This window comes from Meriones unguiculatus, chromosome 8, assembly GCF_030254825.1.
Source record: "Meriones unguiculatus strain TT.TT164.6M chromosome 8, Bangor_MerUng_6.1, whole genome shotgun sequence".
In the NCBI taxonomy this organism is placed as follows: domain Eukaryota; kingdom Metazoa; phylum Chordata; class Mammalia; order Rodentia; family Muridae; genus Meriones; species Meriones unguiculatus.
Window position 1 is genome coordinate 61,707,237 of NC_083356.1, and position 15,896 is coordinate 61,723,132.

The window sequence follows — 15,896 nt, forward strand, 5'->3', positions numbered from 1 at the left end:
CATGTTTTCTTACTGATCTCAGATCTCAGATCTCAGACTGCCCTAGAATATCCCAGAAAACTAATACATTCGAAGAAGAGAGAGACTAAGCTTTATCCAATTTTCACTCATTTCTAAAGTTTTTCTCTGCTACACAATGAGTTTTTATAATAGTGTTAAAAAAAATTTAGGCCCTTCGGGTAACACCTTTAGGATGTTACCTTCTTTTTCCCAAATAAGTCTCCATTACTGGTAAAAGGATTTGCAAGGTCCCTTTTCACTTATCTCTAGAGAAAAGTTGGAGAAAACATACTGTGAATTCATACTAAGAACACAAACTAAAATCACACTTAAGCTGGTAAACAAAATCAATCAGACTCCAAGATCCAGTGGGTATAAATCAAGGACACTGGCAAGCCAATCTCTCTGATGGTAATTTCCAGCATAACAATCAGTTATGTTAGAAGCTAGCACACACGGCAAAACAAAAGAAGACGAGAACTCTGAACATGAGATAATTAATACTTAAGGAAAGGACAGAAGCATTTTACTACAGGGAAGGGCCCACAGTCGAGCGGTTTTTACCTGTCGTCGTCTTGGGAGTGGCTCCTTTGAAAGTCCTCTTTCCTCCACTGCTCTTTTTCTTTCCCTTGCTCAGGAGCATCTTGTGCCTTTTCCTCATCTCCTGATTCTCTGCTTTTCTCCTTATGTAATGTTTCTGTAATCTGCTTCTTTCTCCCATCCTCACTAATTATTTCCTCCTTTACCTCCTGCTCCTCCTGAACTCTTTCTTCTTCCTTAACCTCTCCTTCCCCTCCCTCTTCCTCTCCCTTTGGCCTTTGAATGAAACACAAATGGAAGGCATGCAAAGAAACACAAAAGAGAAAAAAAAGTAAAAAAAAAATGTAAGTAAAATGAAACAGAAAGGCAACGAAAACAATCAAAACTTAGGTGAAACTTAGACCATTTAAATGCTGACTCCATTTTCCCACTGCATGCCCGAGATGCACTGGTAAGCAATAGCTAATCATGATAGTTTTAAAACTGTATCTTCAGTTACAAGTTGACATGGGGAGCAGGCCAGGGCTGCAGTCTCTCCATTAGAGTGCAGTATCTACATCTACAAATCAGTAAGACAAGTGGGAACTAAGAGATTAACATATACTAAGTTGTCTTGAGAGAGTGAATACTTTTTCCATGCATTTACAATACTGTCAAGAGGGCAGGAAAGCCTCCTATTTAAAAAAAGCAGTATTTTTCTTTTGAGTTAATAGAATCTATTCAACCAGGAAAAATATACCTTCCAAGATAACTGTTTTTCATATTCATCAAAACGTTAAATTTACACCTTCAGTTAGTCATTTTAATTTAACAATGATCTAACAATTGCAGTTTAGTTTCTAAGTTACAAGCATAAAGGTATTATTTCAAGTAATTTAGTACACAGAACTGCCTTCAGTTCCACAAAAACTGACCAAGATAAAATAAAATAACAATATGGATTATCCTATTGGTTTTACAATAATATATCAATACTTTAAAAAAATTGTTTTTCCAGAGAAATAAGATCCTCTGAAATACAAAGCTGGTACTGCCCCAGTGTTCTTACCTGATTTTTCTGTTTCCTCTTGGCCGTTCTGATTGGACGGACATGTAGCTTGTGCTGCTGAAACGAGAAGCACTACTAGTCCTGGAAACCGCAGATACATCACTTACATCACTGCCCGAGGATTTAGTGGAGACAGTATCTGCCCCTCTATGTGGGTCCCATCCTGATCGGTACTGTTGGCACAGATGGACAAATACGCAGAAGCCGTCAGCATTACCAGGCACAGCAATCATGAGCTGCTCCTATCTCAGCACTTAATTGTCCATGGAGGGCACTGCAATACCCCACTCAGTCGTACAACACAGAAGTGAGCGTTAATTATCCTAAAACAGAAATTTATGCCAAACCTTTGTTTTTAGCAAAGTAACTGCAGCATTTTCACCATACCCCAATGAGGGCCATTAAAAGTTTCAAAACAGCAATGGTCTTATGTCAGAACATTTAGCTAAAATGTGGGAAATAAACATTTGGCTTAACATTATTAGGAAGCACAATTCTTAAATTTCTGATTAAAATTTGAAAGGAAAAAAATCTGGTCAAGTTGTCTCTGTAGCTACAAAGATCAATTCTAGCAGCCATCAACTCTGTCTTTAATCCACTGGGTTTCACTGAAAACCTAGAGACAACACAAAAGCTAATTAATGAAAAACAGCGTTTTCAGAAAACCCAAGAGAAAAGAGAAATTTAATTTCTGAGCAGTTGCTGGAATTGTGATGAATCCTAGAAATATTAGGAAAAAAAACATTATTATTTACAATAGCTCAATCTTCCTGGAATTGAAATAATTTGATAGTTAAGTGGTACAGTCAGGGTGCAAGGGATTCTTGGGTGTTCAAATATTCTGGTAAATTGAAAACCAACATAAATATTTTATGTTAATGACCTATTCTCATAAAATACACTTAATGTTAAAACTAATGGACACAATTTAATTTTATTACTGACAACAAAAAATCAGTTGCCAAGAGTCTTCAAGCTGGAATATTAAAAGAAATGGAAAAGAAAGAAAGGCTATGGACCTTGTCTCCTGGAAATTTGAAGCAAAGAACACTCTCAGTAGATTATTTAATCTTTACTATTCATAGTGTAAGATGACAAGAATAATCACACCATCCTTGTATAACTGTTTTGAACATTAGGAACAATATTTGTCTTGTTACATTATACTTTGTATAATTTTAAAAAATGAATTATTATTGCTGTCATTACTAGCTGGGTTCTTCCTCTAAAGTCACCCAATATGAACGCTGCTGTGCCAGAATTGCCAAGTAGGAGAATGCCTGCTGGGGGATCTTCTTTTTCTTATTATGCATCTTATGCCAAAACATCTTTATTTAGTCTAGTTTTTGAGAGCGTTCTAATTATAGGTGACGGCAGGTTTTACAAAGCTTTTGAAAAATAGGTATTTTATATAAATCCCTCATGGTTTAAAGATTTGTTACTTAATAAAACTCTACCAGGAATAGTGGTCCAACAAACATCTGGTAGATACAAATAATTTGCCCAATACAACTTGAAGAGCAAGTGGCCACAGCTGAACATGTGTCATAACAAATGGCCTGTTTGGTTTCTTCTGGACCTTGAGAGTTCCAGCTATGTACATTTTTATTAAAAACTGACACTTCAAATGTAAAATCAAGACATTGTTTCTAAGATACCATAAGTCAAATTCCTTAACATAAAAATCTATACAAATTAATTAGGTGGGAAATGACTTTTTTTTTAGTCTATGTTACCTTTCAACTTTAATTATTTAAAAATCATTAATTAAATTATTCAAAAAATGCTGCCTCTTTTCCCAGGAAATGTTTCTATGAAGAGAATGATGATATTTATTATTAAGAGTAACATTGTTTAGTTTTAGTTCACTTACTTGGCATAAATTTAGTTCATGAGATTCTTTTTCAAATAAATTCATCTCCAAGTACCAATTTACCTAAGTTACTACACTATTTCAATTGGTAGATTCAAGACTTTCTGTTTTGTGTTTACCTGCACATCTAAATAACATACATGTGAATAACTGCAATAAACTATATATTTTTCACTATCTTTATTTAAAAATACATTGACCTGAAGTTGAGTCACCTACTGAAATCTTTAACTTTACTCATGTATCTTTTAACACTCCAATTACAAAAAAATGTTTTAATTGTTCAGTAAATGTTAAAATGTTGAACTATGCCTGGGGGATTATATCTATCCCATTTCTATAATTTATAATCAAAGAGAGGTTACCTACTACTATTTATTTTGAGATATTTTATAATTAGATAGAAAAGCAGCCTAGCATTATATTTCTTACTTGCTTTTACTCATGAGCCCATCATATTTGAATTCCAATGAAAAACAAAAAGCCTTAATTGTAGCAAGAAGTAGAGGCAATAACATAATAATTAAGAGCCAACTTTCCAGGTCTTACTAACTCCCCCTTCTTTCAAATGATTCCCTGCACTCTGCCCAAGGTTCGGTTATGAGTCTCAGCATCTGCTTTGATACACTGTTAGGTAGAGTCTTTCAGAGGCTCCTGTCCTGTTTCTTGTTTTCTCCTACTTCCAATGTCCATCCCATTTGTCATTCTAAGTGAGGATTGATCATCTTATCCTGGGTCCTCCTTCTTGTTTATCTTATTTAGGTGTACAGATTTTAGTATGTTTATCCTATCTTATAAGTCTAGTATCCACAAGGATCAAATATATCTGGGCACAGTGGTCTTTTCTGAGACTGATTCTCCAACCAAGGACCATACATGGATATAACGTAGAACCCCTGCTCAGACGTAGCCTACAGCAGCTCAGTATCCAAGTGGGTTCCCTAGTAAGGGGAACAGAAACTGTCTCTGACATGAACTCAGTGGCTGGCTCTTTGACACCTCCCCCTCCCCACCCCCCCCCACCCCCGCCGAGGGAGGAACAGCATTGCCAGGCTACAGAGGAGGACATTTTAGCCAGTCATGAAGAGACCTGATAAGCTATTTTCAGATGGAAGGGGAGGAGGACCTCTCCTATCAGTGGACTTAGAGAGGGGCAGGGAGGAGATGAGGGAGGGAGGGTGGGATTGGGAGGGAATGAGAGAAGGGGCTACAGCTGGGATACAAAGTAAATAAACTGTAATGAATACAATAAATTTATATATATATATATATATGAGCCAACTTTTTTTTGCATGAGACTGAAACACTGATCTAAATTCAAGTCATATAAATTACCATGTTTACTTTCTTGCAACAATTGCTTCGATGAGTGTCTCAGCTTTCAACTGCAATAAACATGAATAACAATAAAGCCTTTCTGTCAGGCTTGCTGCAAGGATTAACATGACAATGCCTTATATAGAACTATTTTAAATATATAGAGTTTAAGCGGCAAATAAGACAACATTTTAAAAATATTATATTTGGAGATGGAAGATGGTGGCATATCCCTTTAATCCTAGTAATAGTAAGGCAGAGGAAGGCTGCTCTCTGAGTTTGAGCCCAGCCTGGTCTACCAAGTGAGCTCTTGGACGCCAGAGTTACCCAGAGAAACCCTATCTCAAAAACTATAAATACATAATCTGGAAACAAACTACAAGGTCACGGAAGTATCTTCTTCAATTTTGTTTCTTTTAGCAGACAGAGCAGGATGACTGCTAGAAATCTGAGGCTAGCTTGGGCTACAAAGCAAGACTGTCTAAGAAAAAAATAAAAAGACACTCAATAGTCTCTAGAAAATAGCAAATGGTAAAGTGCAATGCCTAAGGCATAAGGTCATTAAATGAAAAAAAAAAATTAAAGAGTATAGCTTGTATCCAGAACAGAAAATAACTAACAGCTGTAATTTGGTGATACTCTATTATCTGCTCAAGACTGTACCATTCTGTTTACTTCTAAGCAACTAAGCATATTTACCATAGGGTTACATCTGTGTCTTCAATCATAAACAGATACATAATAAACAGAATGAGAAACTTAAAAAAAGAGAACAATAATTTCATGAAGAATATTAGTGTGTGTGTGTGTGTGTGTGTGTGTGTGTGTGTGTGTGTGTATTTCACAGTGTCAGAAAACAGGCTGCTGGGAAAAGAGGTCATCAACAGTCTTACCTAGCTATGATTCCTATGAACTACAATAATGATCTACCAGAGAAATATGATCTCTGATGCAACCATGGCATGATTGTTAGATTGTCTGATTGAATTTCACACCTGACACTATAAGCAAGAGCTGGTGGCTGTGCAGATCAGTCGCCTCAGTAAGAAACCTACTGTTTTTTGTTTGTTTTTTCTCTAAATGAATATGTTGTCAAACAGCCTTCTAAACACTCATTGATAGCTAAAGATCAGTGCTTCTCTCAACCTTGCAATGGGCAGAAGTTAATGCAGAAACTTATTACTGGTGTTGAGAATAAGTGTTAGTAAAGTCTGGACTCTAAATGGGACATCATATCACCTCTCTAAGGCTCACTGAAGAGGGGAAGGAAACATAAGAGTCAGGAAGATGTTTAGCAATAAAGATGTCTTCTGGGCACGGCATAGCTGTCTCACTCATTGGGGAGCAAAACATGAGGCCCCTCATATTCATGGGGATTCTTGGCAGTTAATGGTTGCTTAAGGAACAGGGTATCATTTTCTGCCATAGAGTAACTACTGGTAGGTTGTTCATGCTCATGCGAGCCATTCCAATTAAGCTCAATGGGCCACACACAAAAAAGAAGACATGAAAATAAGGGGCTGGAAAGAAGGATTTCAGTGGGAAAGGGACAGAATTTGAAAGAACAATGGAAAAAGAAAATGACTAAATTCACTGCATATTAGAGAGGAAAATGGATGATGAAAATGGTTAAAATTCATTGTGTACACATATGAAGCTATCAAAGAATAAAACATAAAAAGTCCATTAACAGAAAAGATATTTTACATATACTTAGAATAAAATATAATCACATATATAATTCAATTTCCCTGATATTATAATTAACATTGAAAATGTTTAATGTACTTTTTAATTTAAAGCACGATAAAGATAAACAAAAATTACAAAAACTTGAACCATGATATAAAAAATTCAATTATTACTATACCCCCAAATGAGCTATAAATATGAATAAGTAAATTGGTTTATTTAGGAAATAGTTGTTGTTGTCTTGGCAAGTATGTATCAAATAAGGTTTAAATGACTGTCAGACAGGATACAGTTGACAGATTAACAAGGAATGCTCATTATTCTATTTAGTGAAGCAAAACCCAAAGATTCGTAATCTCAGCTGACGACTGCCCTGCATGGGTATTACTAAAATCTTGGACAAGGCTTTACCAACAATATTTTGATGTTTCATATGTTACTATCAAGCAGATCATGAACTGCAAAAATTTACAGGAAATCATAAATCTTCAGGATGTTCAAGTGGCCTGGAAAAGTTAATGTTCTTTCTATGTATCTAAAATAAGTGGAAAGTAACAGTGTATCTGCAAAGCTCTATTGAAAGGCCAGAAATCATTAAATTTTTAAGATACAGTTGATAAAAAATTAAACTTTTAAAATAAAAGTTCAATATTCTTCAGTGTCCTCATTTGAAAGTTTTGGGCAATTTCCAAGTCTATTTTCTATAGCATTGTATCAACTTCAGCTACTCCAATCTTTGTACATGAACTTCTCAGATAAAGAATTATATGAGTATCCTCAAATACTGCTCGGCTTCAATTTAACAAATCTTATTAGATACTGTAATTTGTTGTGCAAAATACTAGTGTAAGGAATTATTATATGATTGTGGGCAAAAAGAACACAATCCGTAACAACAAAGTAAGTTTATTTATCAAGTAGTATTTGGAAGAAACTTTAAATCACATTTAGGGAGTGTGGAGAATGGTTGCATGGGTTACATGTTAGAAAACTTGGTCCACAGTTGGTGGAACTGTGTGAGAAGGCTTGGGAGGTATAGCGGTGTTGGAGGAGCCCACTGGGCGTGGGCTTTGAGGTTCTAAAGACCCAGGCCATTCCCTGATCGCTCTCTGTCTCAGGCTTGTGAGTCATGAGGTGAGCTCTGCGCTACTGCTCCAGCCTGTCTGGCAGCTGTCTTATTCTCAACATTATGGTCATGGACTTACCCTCTGAGCTATGAGCTGCAAATAAACTCTTTTTCCAATTAACTGCCTTCATCACAGTGTCTTATCACAGAAATAAAAAGTACCTACAACAAGAAGGAAAACTAATGTACTGACCTAAAGACTAGGAAAAAAATTAGAACCAACAACCTTTAGAAGAGTGAAGGAGGTGAAACGGATGGGTAAGACTTCTGACGTATGGGTAAGACCACTTTGGTACAGGGCAAAGAAAAGAGACAAAGCCTCTAATGTGGTCAGCTGAAGAATCACGTGAGTAGGGATGCTATCCTTCCTGCCACTATGCTTTTACATTATATCATACTTCAAAAAGCAGTAACTGCTGTCCTTTGAAAATTCCGTAATTACATCTCACAAGATTTTTTCTCCCCCAATAAGTACTTAAAGCTTTTACAGTGATTAACCTCAACATTTCAGTGTACATACAAAAACCAACCTAAGTGTCTGAGATAATTTTGTTTAGGTGTTACTCCTGATAAGATATTGTATGATCTGTACATGAGAGAGAACAGCAGAAAAAAGCCATAGACACTGGGCTTAAATTTAAGTGTTAGCCTTATAAACAATATTCTACAAATGAACTCCTCTTGAAAGATTACCCATGCTTCCAAGTTCAAAGGAAGGACTCTGAAGTAAGGGAAAGCCTTCAGTTTGGAAAAGAATCAAGGGGTCTGACATACTGAACTTTCTCTACAGACTCTCTTCAGTGTAGTAACAAACTAGTTAGGTCTGTGTACCCCATATAAGGCAGTGTTTAAATAGTATATGCAAACTGTTTCAGTGACTCTTTCCAGCCATTAGGAGGCTGCCTTTGCCATATCTGGAGCCAGAAGAAAATTGTGTGAGGTGACACAAACTATGTCCCAGACCCTCTCCATGAGGTAAATGCAGTCACCTTCCAAGGCACAGTGGCTATGTAATATCTTGCAAAGTATTCAAAGAGAAACAAACATTACTCTCAGTGATCCTGAATAGTTTTATCATTTGATTTCATGTTTCTCTCTGCTTGGTCTATTATCATTTCTCCCTCTCCATTTTCCTTATCTTTATAATCTATACTTATAGATTATAATCTTCTAAAGGAAAACTTTTATTTATTTTAGTCTCCTGTAATCTAGATTCTTGCATAGCAAGTAGTAGAAAATCAACAAATAATAAATGTAGATGAACAGAATAATTAAATTGATGTTTACAATAAGTTAGAGTATTCTCCTTATAATAAAGTATCATATCAGAGCATAAGATACTGTTACAACAGCTCTGGAATCACTTTGTTTTTCTGTTCCCTGTGGAGTATAGGTAGGGATGTTCTGGTAGATGTTTACCAACCAGCATTCTGAGGGAAAATTTTTAATTTGAAGAGTTTGTTGATAATTGTAGTATTAGAGTTTCCACCATGGGCCTATGGTATACATTTGTGGTAGAACACTTGTTTAGCATGCATGAAGCTCTGGGTTCAATCCTTAGTCTATCAAAACAAAATAAAATGAAACAAAACAATAAAAAGTGTGGCCTATTTAATTCATCATGTGGTCACTGTATGTATAGTTGGGCACACCAGTAAGGATAGAGATTAGAAATATGAGCTCTGTTTGAGGGATTTACCAAGAGGCCTAGGAGACAAGTAAAGGTCAGTAAAACAGCTACAATGTATCCATCCAAGGAACACAATATTAACAGCAGCATGAGGTAAAACCATAATCCAAAAGATAGCACACAGCCCAGCACCTATTCAAGAACCCAGCTACAATCAACTGGTCTGAAGAAAAATAACTGAGTCAATTATTTTTCCTGCAGGACTTGTGAAGAAAGAATTGTTGCCAGTAGGTAATTCTGGCTTTCTTAAAGGCCTGGCTCTGTGGGGACTCTGTATTCTATTCACAGTCGGCTCATGCACAGTTGCAGAATACCCTTTACTTATTTCCATAATTTTCCCCAAATTTTCTGAAGTAGGACCTAAGACAGTTTCTTTTTTTTTTTTTTTTTTAGCTTTTATTAATTACACTTTATTCATTTTGTATTCCCCCCCATAAGCCCCTCCCTCCTTCCCTCCCGGTCCCACCCTCCTCCCCCTTTCTGCATGCATGCCCCTTCCCAAGTCCACTGATAGGGGAGGTCCTCCTCTCCTTCTTTCTGATCTTAGTCTAACAATTCTCATCAGAAGTGGCTGCATTGTCAGGGTTCTAGGTTATCTCCATGAATAGTCCTTGGTTGGAGTATGAGTCTCTGGGAAGTTCCCTGTGTTCAAATTTTCTTGTTCTGTTGCTCTCCTTGTGGAGTTCCTGTCCTCTCCAGCTCTTACTATTTCCCAGTTCTTACATAAAATTCCATTCACTCTGCCCAACAGTTGCCCATCAGGCTCAGCATCTGCTTTGATAGTCTGAAGGGCAGAGGCTTTCAGAGGCCCTCTGTGGCAGGTTCCTAGGTTGTTTCCTGTTTTCTTCTTCTTCTGATGTCCATCCTTTTTGCCTTTCAGGATGAGGATTGGACATTTTAGTTAGGGTCCTCTCTTTTGCTTAGTATGTTTAGATGTATAGATTTTAGTGAGTTTATTCTATGTTGTATGTTTATATGAGTGAGTATGTACCGTGTGTGTCTTTTTGCTTCTGGGACAACTCACTCAGGATGATCCTTTCCAGGTCCCACCATTTACCTGCAAATTTCATGATTTCCTTATTTTTCATTGCTGAGTAATATTCCATTGTATAGATGTACCACAATTTCTGCATCCATTCTTCAGTTGAGGGGCATCTGGGCTGTTTCCAGCTTCTGGCTATTACAAAAAAAAAGCTGCTACAAACATGGTTGAGCAAATGTCCTTTTGGTGTACTTGAGCCTCTTTTGGATAAATGCCTAGGAGTGGTATGGCTGGATCTTGAGGAAGCACTATTCCTAGTTGTCTGAGAAAGCGCCAGATTGATTTCCAGAGTGGTTGTACAAGTTTACACTCCTACCAGCAGTGGAGAAGGGTTCCCCTTTCTCCACAACCTCTCCAGCATGTGTTGTCACTTGAGTTTTTGATCTTGGCCATTCTCATGGGTGTAAGGTGAAATCTCAGGGTTGTTTTGATTTGCATTTCCCTAATGGCTAATGAGGTTGAGCATTTCTTTAAGTGCTTCTCTGCCATTTGATATTCCTTTACAGAGAATTCTCTGTTTAGCTCTGTTCCCCATTTTTTAAGTGGATTACTTGGTTTGCTGCTTTTCAGCTTCTTTAGTTCTTTATATATACTGGATATGAGTCCTTTGTCAGATAAAGGGTTGGTGATGAGTCTTTCCCAATCTGTAGGCAGTCACTTTGTGTCCTTTGCTTTACAGAAGCTTTTCAATTTCATGAGGTCCCATTTATTGATTGTTGCTCTTAGAGCCTGTGCTTTTGGTGTTCTGCTAAGCCAGTTTTTAAAAAGGCTTAGAGACCTCAGCTTGCGGCAGAGCTCCTGCTTTGCATTAATAAAGGAATTTACCATTCTATTCTTTAGAAGCAATAATAATCCAACCCATTCTATCTCCCCACTAAGGAAAACTGCTCTACAATAAGATACTCGTTTACAAGTCCATTTCTTTTAGTTTTCTTCTTTTCCTTCTCTTCCTAAAACATGGTTAGAATGATTTCACAGGTAATGTCATTTATGGTTTCTCTCCTATTTCCTAGACTGTTCCTTCTCAATATACTTTACTTGGCTTCACTTTCCTTATCATTATTTGATGCACTTTTCCAAAGTTCCCATCTAAGCCCTCTTCTGTTCATGATATATATAACCCCATGGATGTTCCAGTTCATTATTTACAGGTATATGACCACATAATGCCTAACAGATCTTTTACCTTGTATCCTGACCACTATCCCAAACTTTTGAATCACATTTGTGCATATTAATAGGATATCTCCCACTTGTGGTTTTTCATGTATATTCAATACAGCCAAAGTTATTTTCTTTTTATTGAAAATAGCCTTTTCTATATCTCTTACATTCTTTGTGCTAGCTAACAGGCACAAAATCCAACTATATTTCAAAAAAGGCAGCTTGTGGATCGATTACCTTTGACTTCTCCAATATTCTCCACTTTAATCATCAAGAAATATTAGCTATTTGGCCCAAGGGTCTTTTCTGAGACTGATACTCCAACCAAGGACCATGCATGAAGATAACCTAGAACCTCTGCACAGATGTAGCCCATGGCAGCTCAGTATCCAAGTGGGTACCCTTGTAAGGGGAACAGGGGCTGTCTCTGACATGAACTCAGTGGCTGGCTCTTTGATCACCTCCCCCTGAGGGAGCAGCCTTACCAGGTCACAGAGGAAGACAATGCAGCCAGTTCTGATGAGACCTGATAGGCTAGGGTCGGAGGGAAGGGGAGGAGAACCTGTCTTATCAGTGGCCTGGGAGAGAAGCATGGGAGTAAAAGAGCAAGGGAGGGCAGGATTGGGAGGGGACAAAGGAGGGGGCTATAGCTGAGTGAATTTAATTTAAATTTAAAGTAAATAAATTAATTTAAACTTAAAGTGAATAAATTTAATTTAAATTTAAAGTGAATAAATTAAAAAAAACCCAATAATATCACATCAGTATTTAGCCACCCCACCCCTCCGGAATTAGTGTATAGGTTCTTGGTTTTTGGTACTGGTGAGTACTTAATGGGTATTTACTTGTGGTCATTACTGCTAAATGCCCATCCAACATGCTTCCTCCTCCTTTTTCTCCTCCTCCTATCTTTACTAAAGCAACCCAGCCTTATTCTGGTAGTCTAATGACGACAACAACAACAACAAAAAACCTCAAAACTTCATTTTCTAGGATTCCTTACAGCTAGGGTGAGAGTTAGACTAGTGTGACCACTAATACATGAGCAGAAATCTAGAGGATGGGGCTAGGAAAAGCCATTACATCCCTGGTGGGATGTCTGTGGAAATTATCTTCTTCTCTGGCTGAAATTAATATCAGCCTTCTAGTGCGGTAACAATTTTGTGAATGGAAGGCCTCCTCCAGAATGGAACAGAAGGAATACTTCAATAAGTAGTAATTCTTACCCTGGATTGCTGTTTATACTTTGTGTTATATTAAAAAAGGATAAAAAAATTGTCACATTTTTTGTTGTTGCTGGAATAAAAGTTGAATGCAAACCTGACCAATCGTGTCGGCTAAGTTTTGTCAATATCATACAAGTTAGAGTCGTTTGAGAAGAGGCAAGCTCAGTGAGGAACATGCCCCCCTCAACTGAACTGTGACTAAAGCTGCAGTGCACTTTGTTGGTGCCTGTAACACGAGGGTCCAGCTCCCTGTAGGTGGGTAAGCCCTCCGGTGGTGGTTCTGGGTGCCATAAAAAAGTGGGCTCAACAAGCCAATAAGAAGCACTCTCCACGGCCTTTGAATCAGTTCTGCCTCCAGGTTCCTACCTGCACTTTCCTCAGTGATGGACTGTGACCTGAGAGTCCTTAAGATGAAATAAACCCTTTCCCCTCCAAATGATGTCTGGTCATGGTGCTTATCATAGCAATAGAAATTTTAACTAGGACACCTACATACACACCCTTTCTAGTGTGCTCCTGAAAAAAATTTCTAACATCACACTAGAGACATATTCTATAAACAATATTAGTGAAAATCAAAATGTAGTCATCTAACTTTGATTATAAATTAATTAAAGTTTAAATAATTCTTGTGGCTTACAAACAACTTTAAACAATTTATTTATCATTTTCCTTTCCCAAAATATGATAATTGTAAGTTATTTTAATTTTACCCACATATAAAAACATTAATGATCTCTCTATACTCTACTTAGACTGTTAATAATAGGCCATTGACTAATCTAGATTTATTTTCATTCCCTTTATTCTTCCGTGAAAATCAAATGGTTATCATCTTAATGCTCTGCCCGCTCTGGAACTGTAAGGTCTGCCCTTTTCAGACACTGAAAAGCCCTGTTACGGAAACAGCCCATTCTGATACGAAGCAGCATCTCATCTGTTCCTTTTGAGAACAGACCCTTACTAGTAAACAATTTCATGCACATCAACACCAAAAGTAAGATGGCAGCTCTTAGTTCAAGCTGATGGACATGGCAAAGGCCCTTCACCAAGCAATGTGAGTGACGGCTCCTTCAGAAGCTCAGCACAGGAGTTTAATGGTTTATGTAGAACTAAGAAATAGCATGAAATAGAGAGGTGCAGCAGAGGGCAAGCTCCGGGGGTGAAGACGGAGCTGGGAAGGGCAGAACACGTGGAACATGAAAGGAGAGAGAAGGCTACGGTGTGTGTACAAGAGGCAAAGGCTGATAAAAACGTGACAGTAGGAAGATCAACAAAAAAATAAATTTGAAATATGCCACAATGTAACTTAATATTCTGGATACTAATTAATTAAAAAGGAATATAAACAAACCCGGCCAACCCACAAAAACTTACAGCTGGTCTTTTGTAGACATCTTTAAGTTTTACATGGCTCAGTACCAAGTTTTATGCTGAATTAGAGAATATTTCTATGCTTAAGCAAGATACGAGATATTCTAATAAAGTAGCTCAATTAGTCCCATCCCGGGTGTGAAACACTATGGAAATAAGACCTGAGGACACCGGCAGCAGGACTAGAGCTGTGAGAACATGAAGCAGCAGCTTCAGAAGAAACAAACGAGCAGGCGCCTAAAGCGAGGCTTTCTTTCAAGCATCAGTACTCCGGAAGGTAACAGAACAAAGGTACTTATCTCTGGGAAAAGTAAGGCTAAATACTACTCTGAAAAACTACATGGCATTAAAGAACCTGAAATGGTCTGAGATCCCTCTGGCATCACGTTCAGACATGTAGTGACTGTTGGAAATCTGTATGGTCCACACTTTTTAACCTCTGAGTGACAGAAAAGAGGAGTACTTGCTAGGTCTCCACAGTGACCATCTGGATAGAATTGCAATCAAGTCTGTCTGGATTAGAACAGTAGCGAACTCCTTGTTTTAATTATCATTAGTATCTTAAATATTCTTTAGAGTTTATGTATATATAAATAATTATTTTTATTTATTTATTATAATTTATGCACTTAGTCCCACCCACCCTCACTCTTCCCCCCTTATGCCCTTTCCCTAGACCACTGATAGGGGAGGTTTTCCTCCCCTTCCCTCTGACCCCAGCCTATCAGGTCTCATCAGGACTGGCTGCATCCTCTTCCTCTGTGGCCTGGCAAGGCTGCACCCACCAGGGGGAGATGAACAAAGAGCCAGCCACTGAGTTCATGTCAGAGACTGGCCCTGATTCCCTAACTAGGGAAACCACTTGTAAACTGACGCAGCCTATGGGCTTCCTTTGAACAGAGGGTCTAGGTCCTTTCCATGTATGGTCCTTGGTTGGAGTATGGATCTCTGCAGGCCTCCCTGGGCCCAGGTTTTTTGGCTCTGTTGGTCTCCTTGTGTAGCTCCTATCACCTCCAGGTTTTTCTATCTCCCTCTTCTTCCGTAAGGTTTCTTGCACTTTGCCCAAAGTTTGTCTATGAGTTTCAGTATCTCCTTTGATACTCTGCTGGGTAGAGTCTTTCAGAGGTTATATTTTAAACACATATATTTGCTCATAATAGTGACTGCCTTAAAAATCATCAAAACCTATAATACTGCAAATGTTATAAAAATTTAGAAAAGCAGTATAGAAGAATGTAATAATATAGATGTTGGTATTCTTTAACAATGTGTGCTAAAATAATGTAAACACTTAAAATATTAATATAATTTAAGTAATATAGATAAGCATAAAATAAAATAAAAAGACTATTAATTATCCTCAATGGCAAAACAGGAAGTTTTTTATAATCTGGTCCAGATAACTTTTCCATTATTTTATCATAATAATAATATATGCCAATTTGTTATATTTCCACCTTAGTATACTACTCATTGGTTGTCCTAGATGACTGATTGATTAAATAAAGGTTTTCAAGTGTTATTAAAATTTACCTATAAATTATTATATGCAGAATTAACTGTTAAACATTATATAGAAAGGCATAATCTCTAGATCAGTAAGTACCTAAATTATATATTCAAAGATTTCTGAGAACTTCTTATAAAATTAGAATTAAAATAAATAAAATATATTTACATTAAAAGAAAATATATTTCAACCTTAATTTTGGAAAGCAGGCCATGAGATTAAATGATATGTTTAATTATCGATGAGCATTAACTCATGGTCTTTGCATGGCTGTCTCCAAAGTAGTAAATGTAT

At 37.2% G+C, this 15,896-nt stretch overlaps 1 protein-coding gene across 43 annotated transcripts in view; it reads right to left on the reverse strand.

Moving 5' to 3' along the window:
• Window positions 1-15,896, reverse strand: part of Rims2 (regulating synaptic membrane exocytosis 2) — a 522,675-nt gene that overhangs the window by 107,700 nt on the left and 399,079 nt on the right. For 17 of the 43 annotated variants that reach the window (XM_060389562.1, XM_060389561.1, XM_060389534.1 and 14 more), the window contains one exon: window positions 1,589-1,761. The exons of 19 other annotated variants lie outside the window; for them this stretch is intronic. In XM_060389562.1, coding sequence (XP_060245545.1) covers window positions 1,589-1,761 — 173 coding nt within the window. Of the gene's footprint in view, window positions 1-564; window positions 817-1,588; window positions 1,762-15,896 lie in introns of all 43 variants that reach the window. 7 more of the 43 variants (XM_060389526.1, XM_060389524.1, XM_060389523.1 and 4 more) reach the window with 1 other exon arrangement.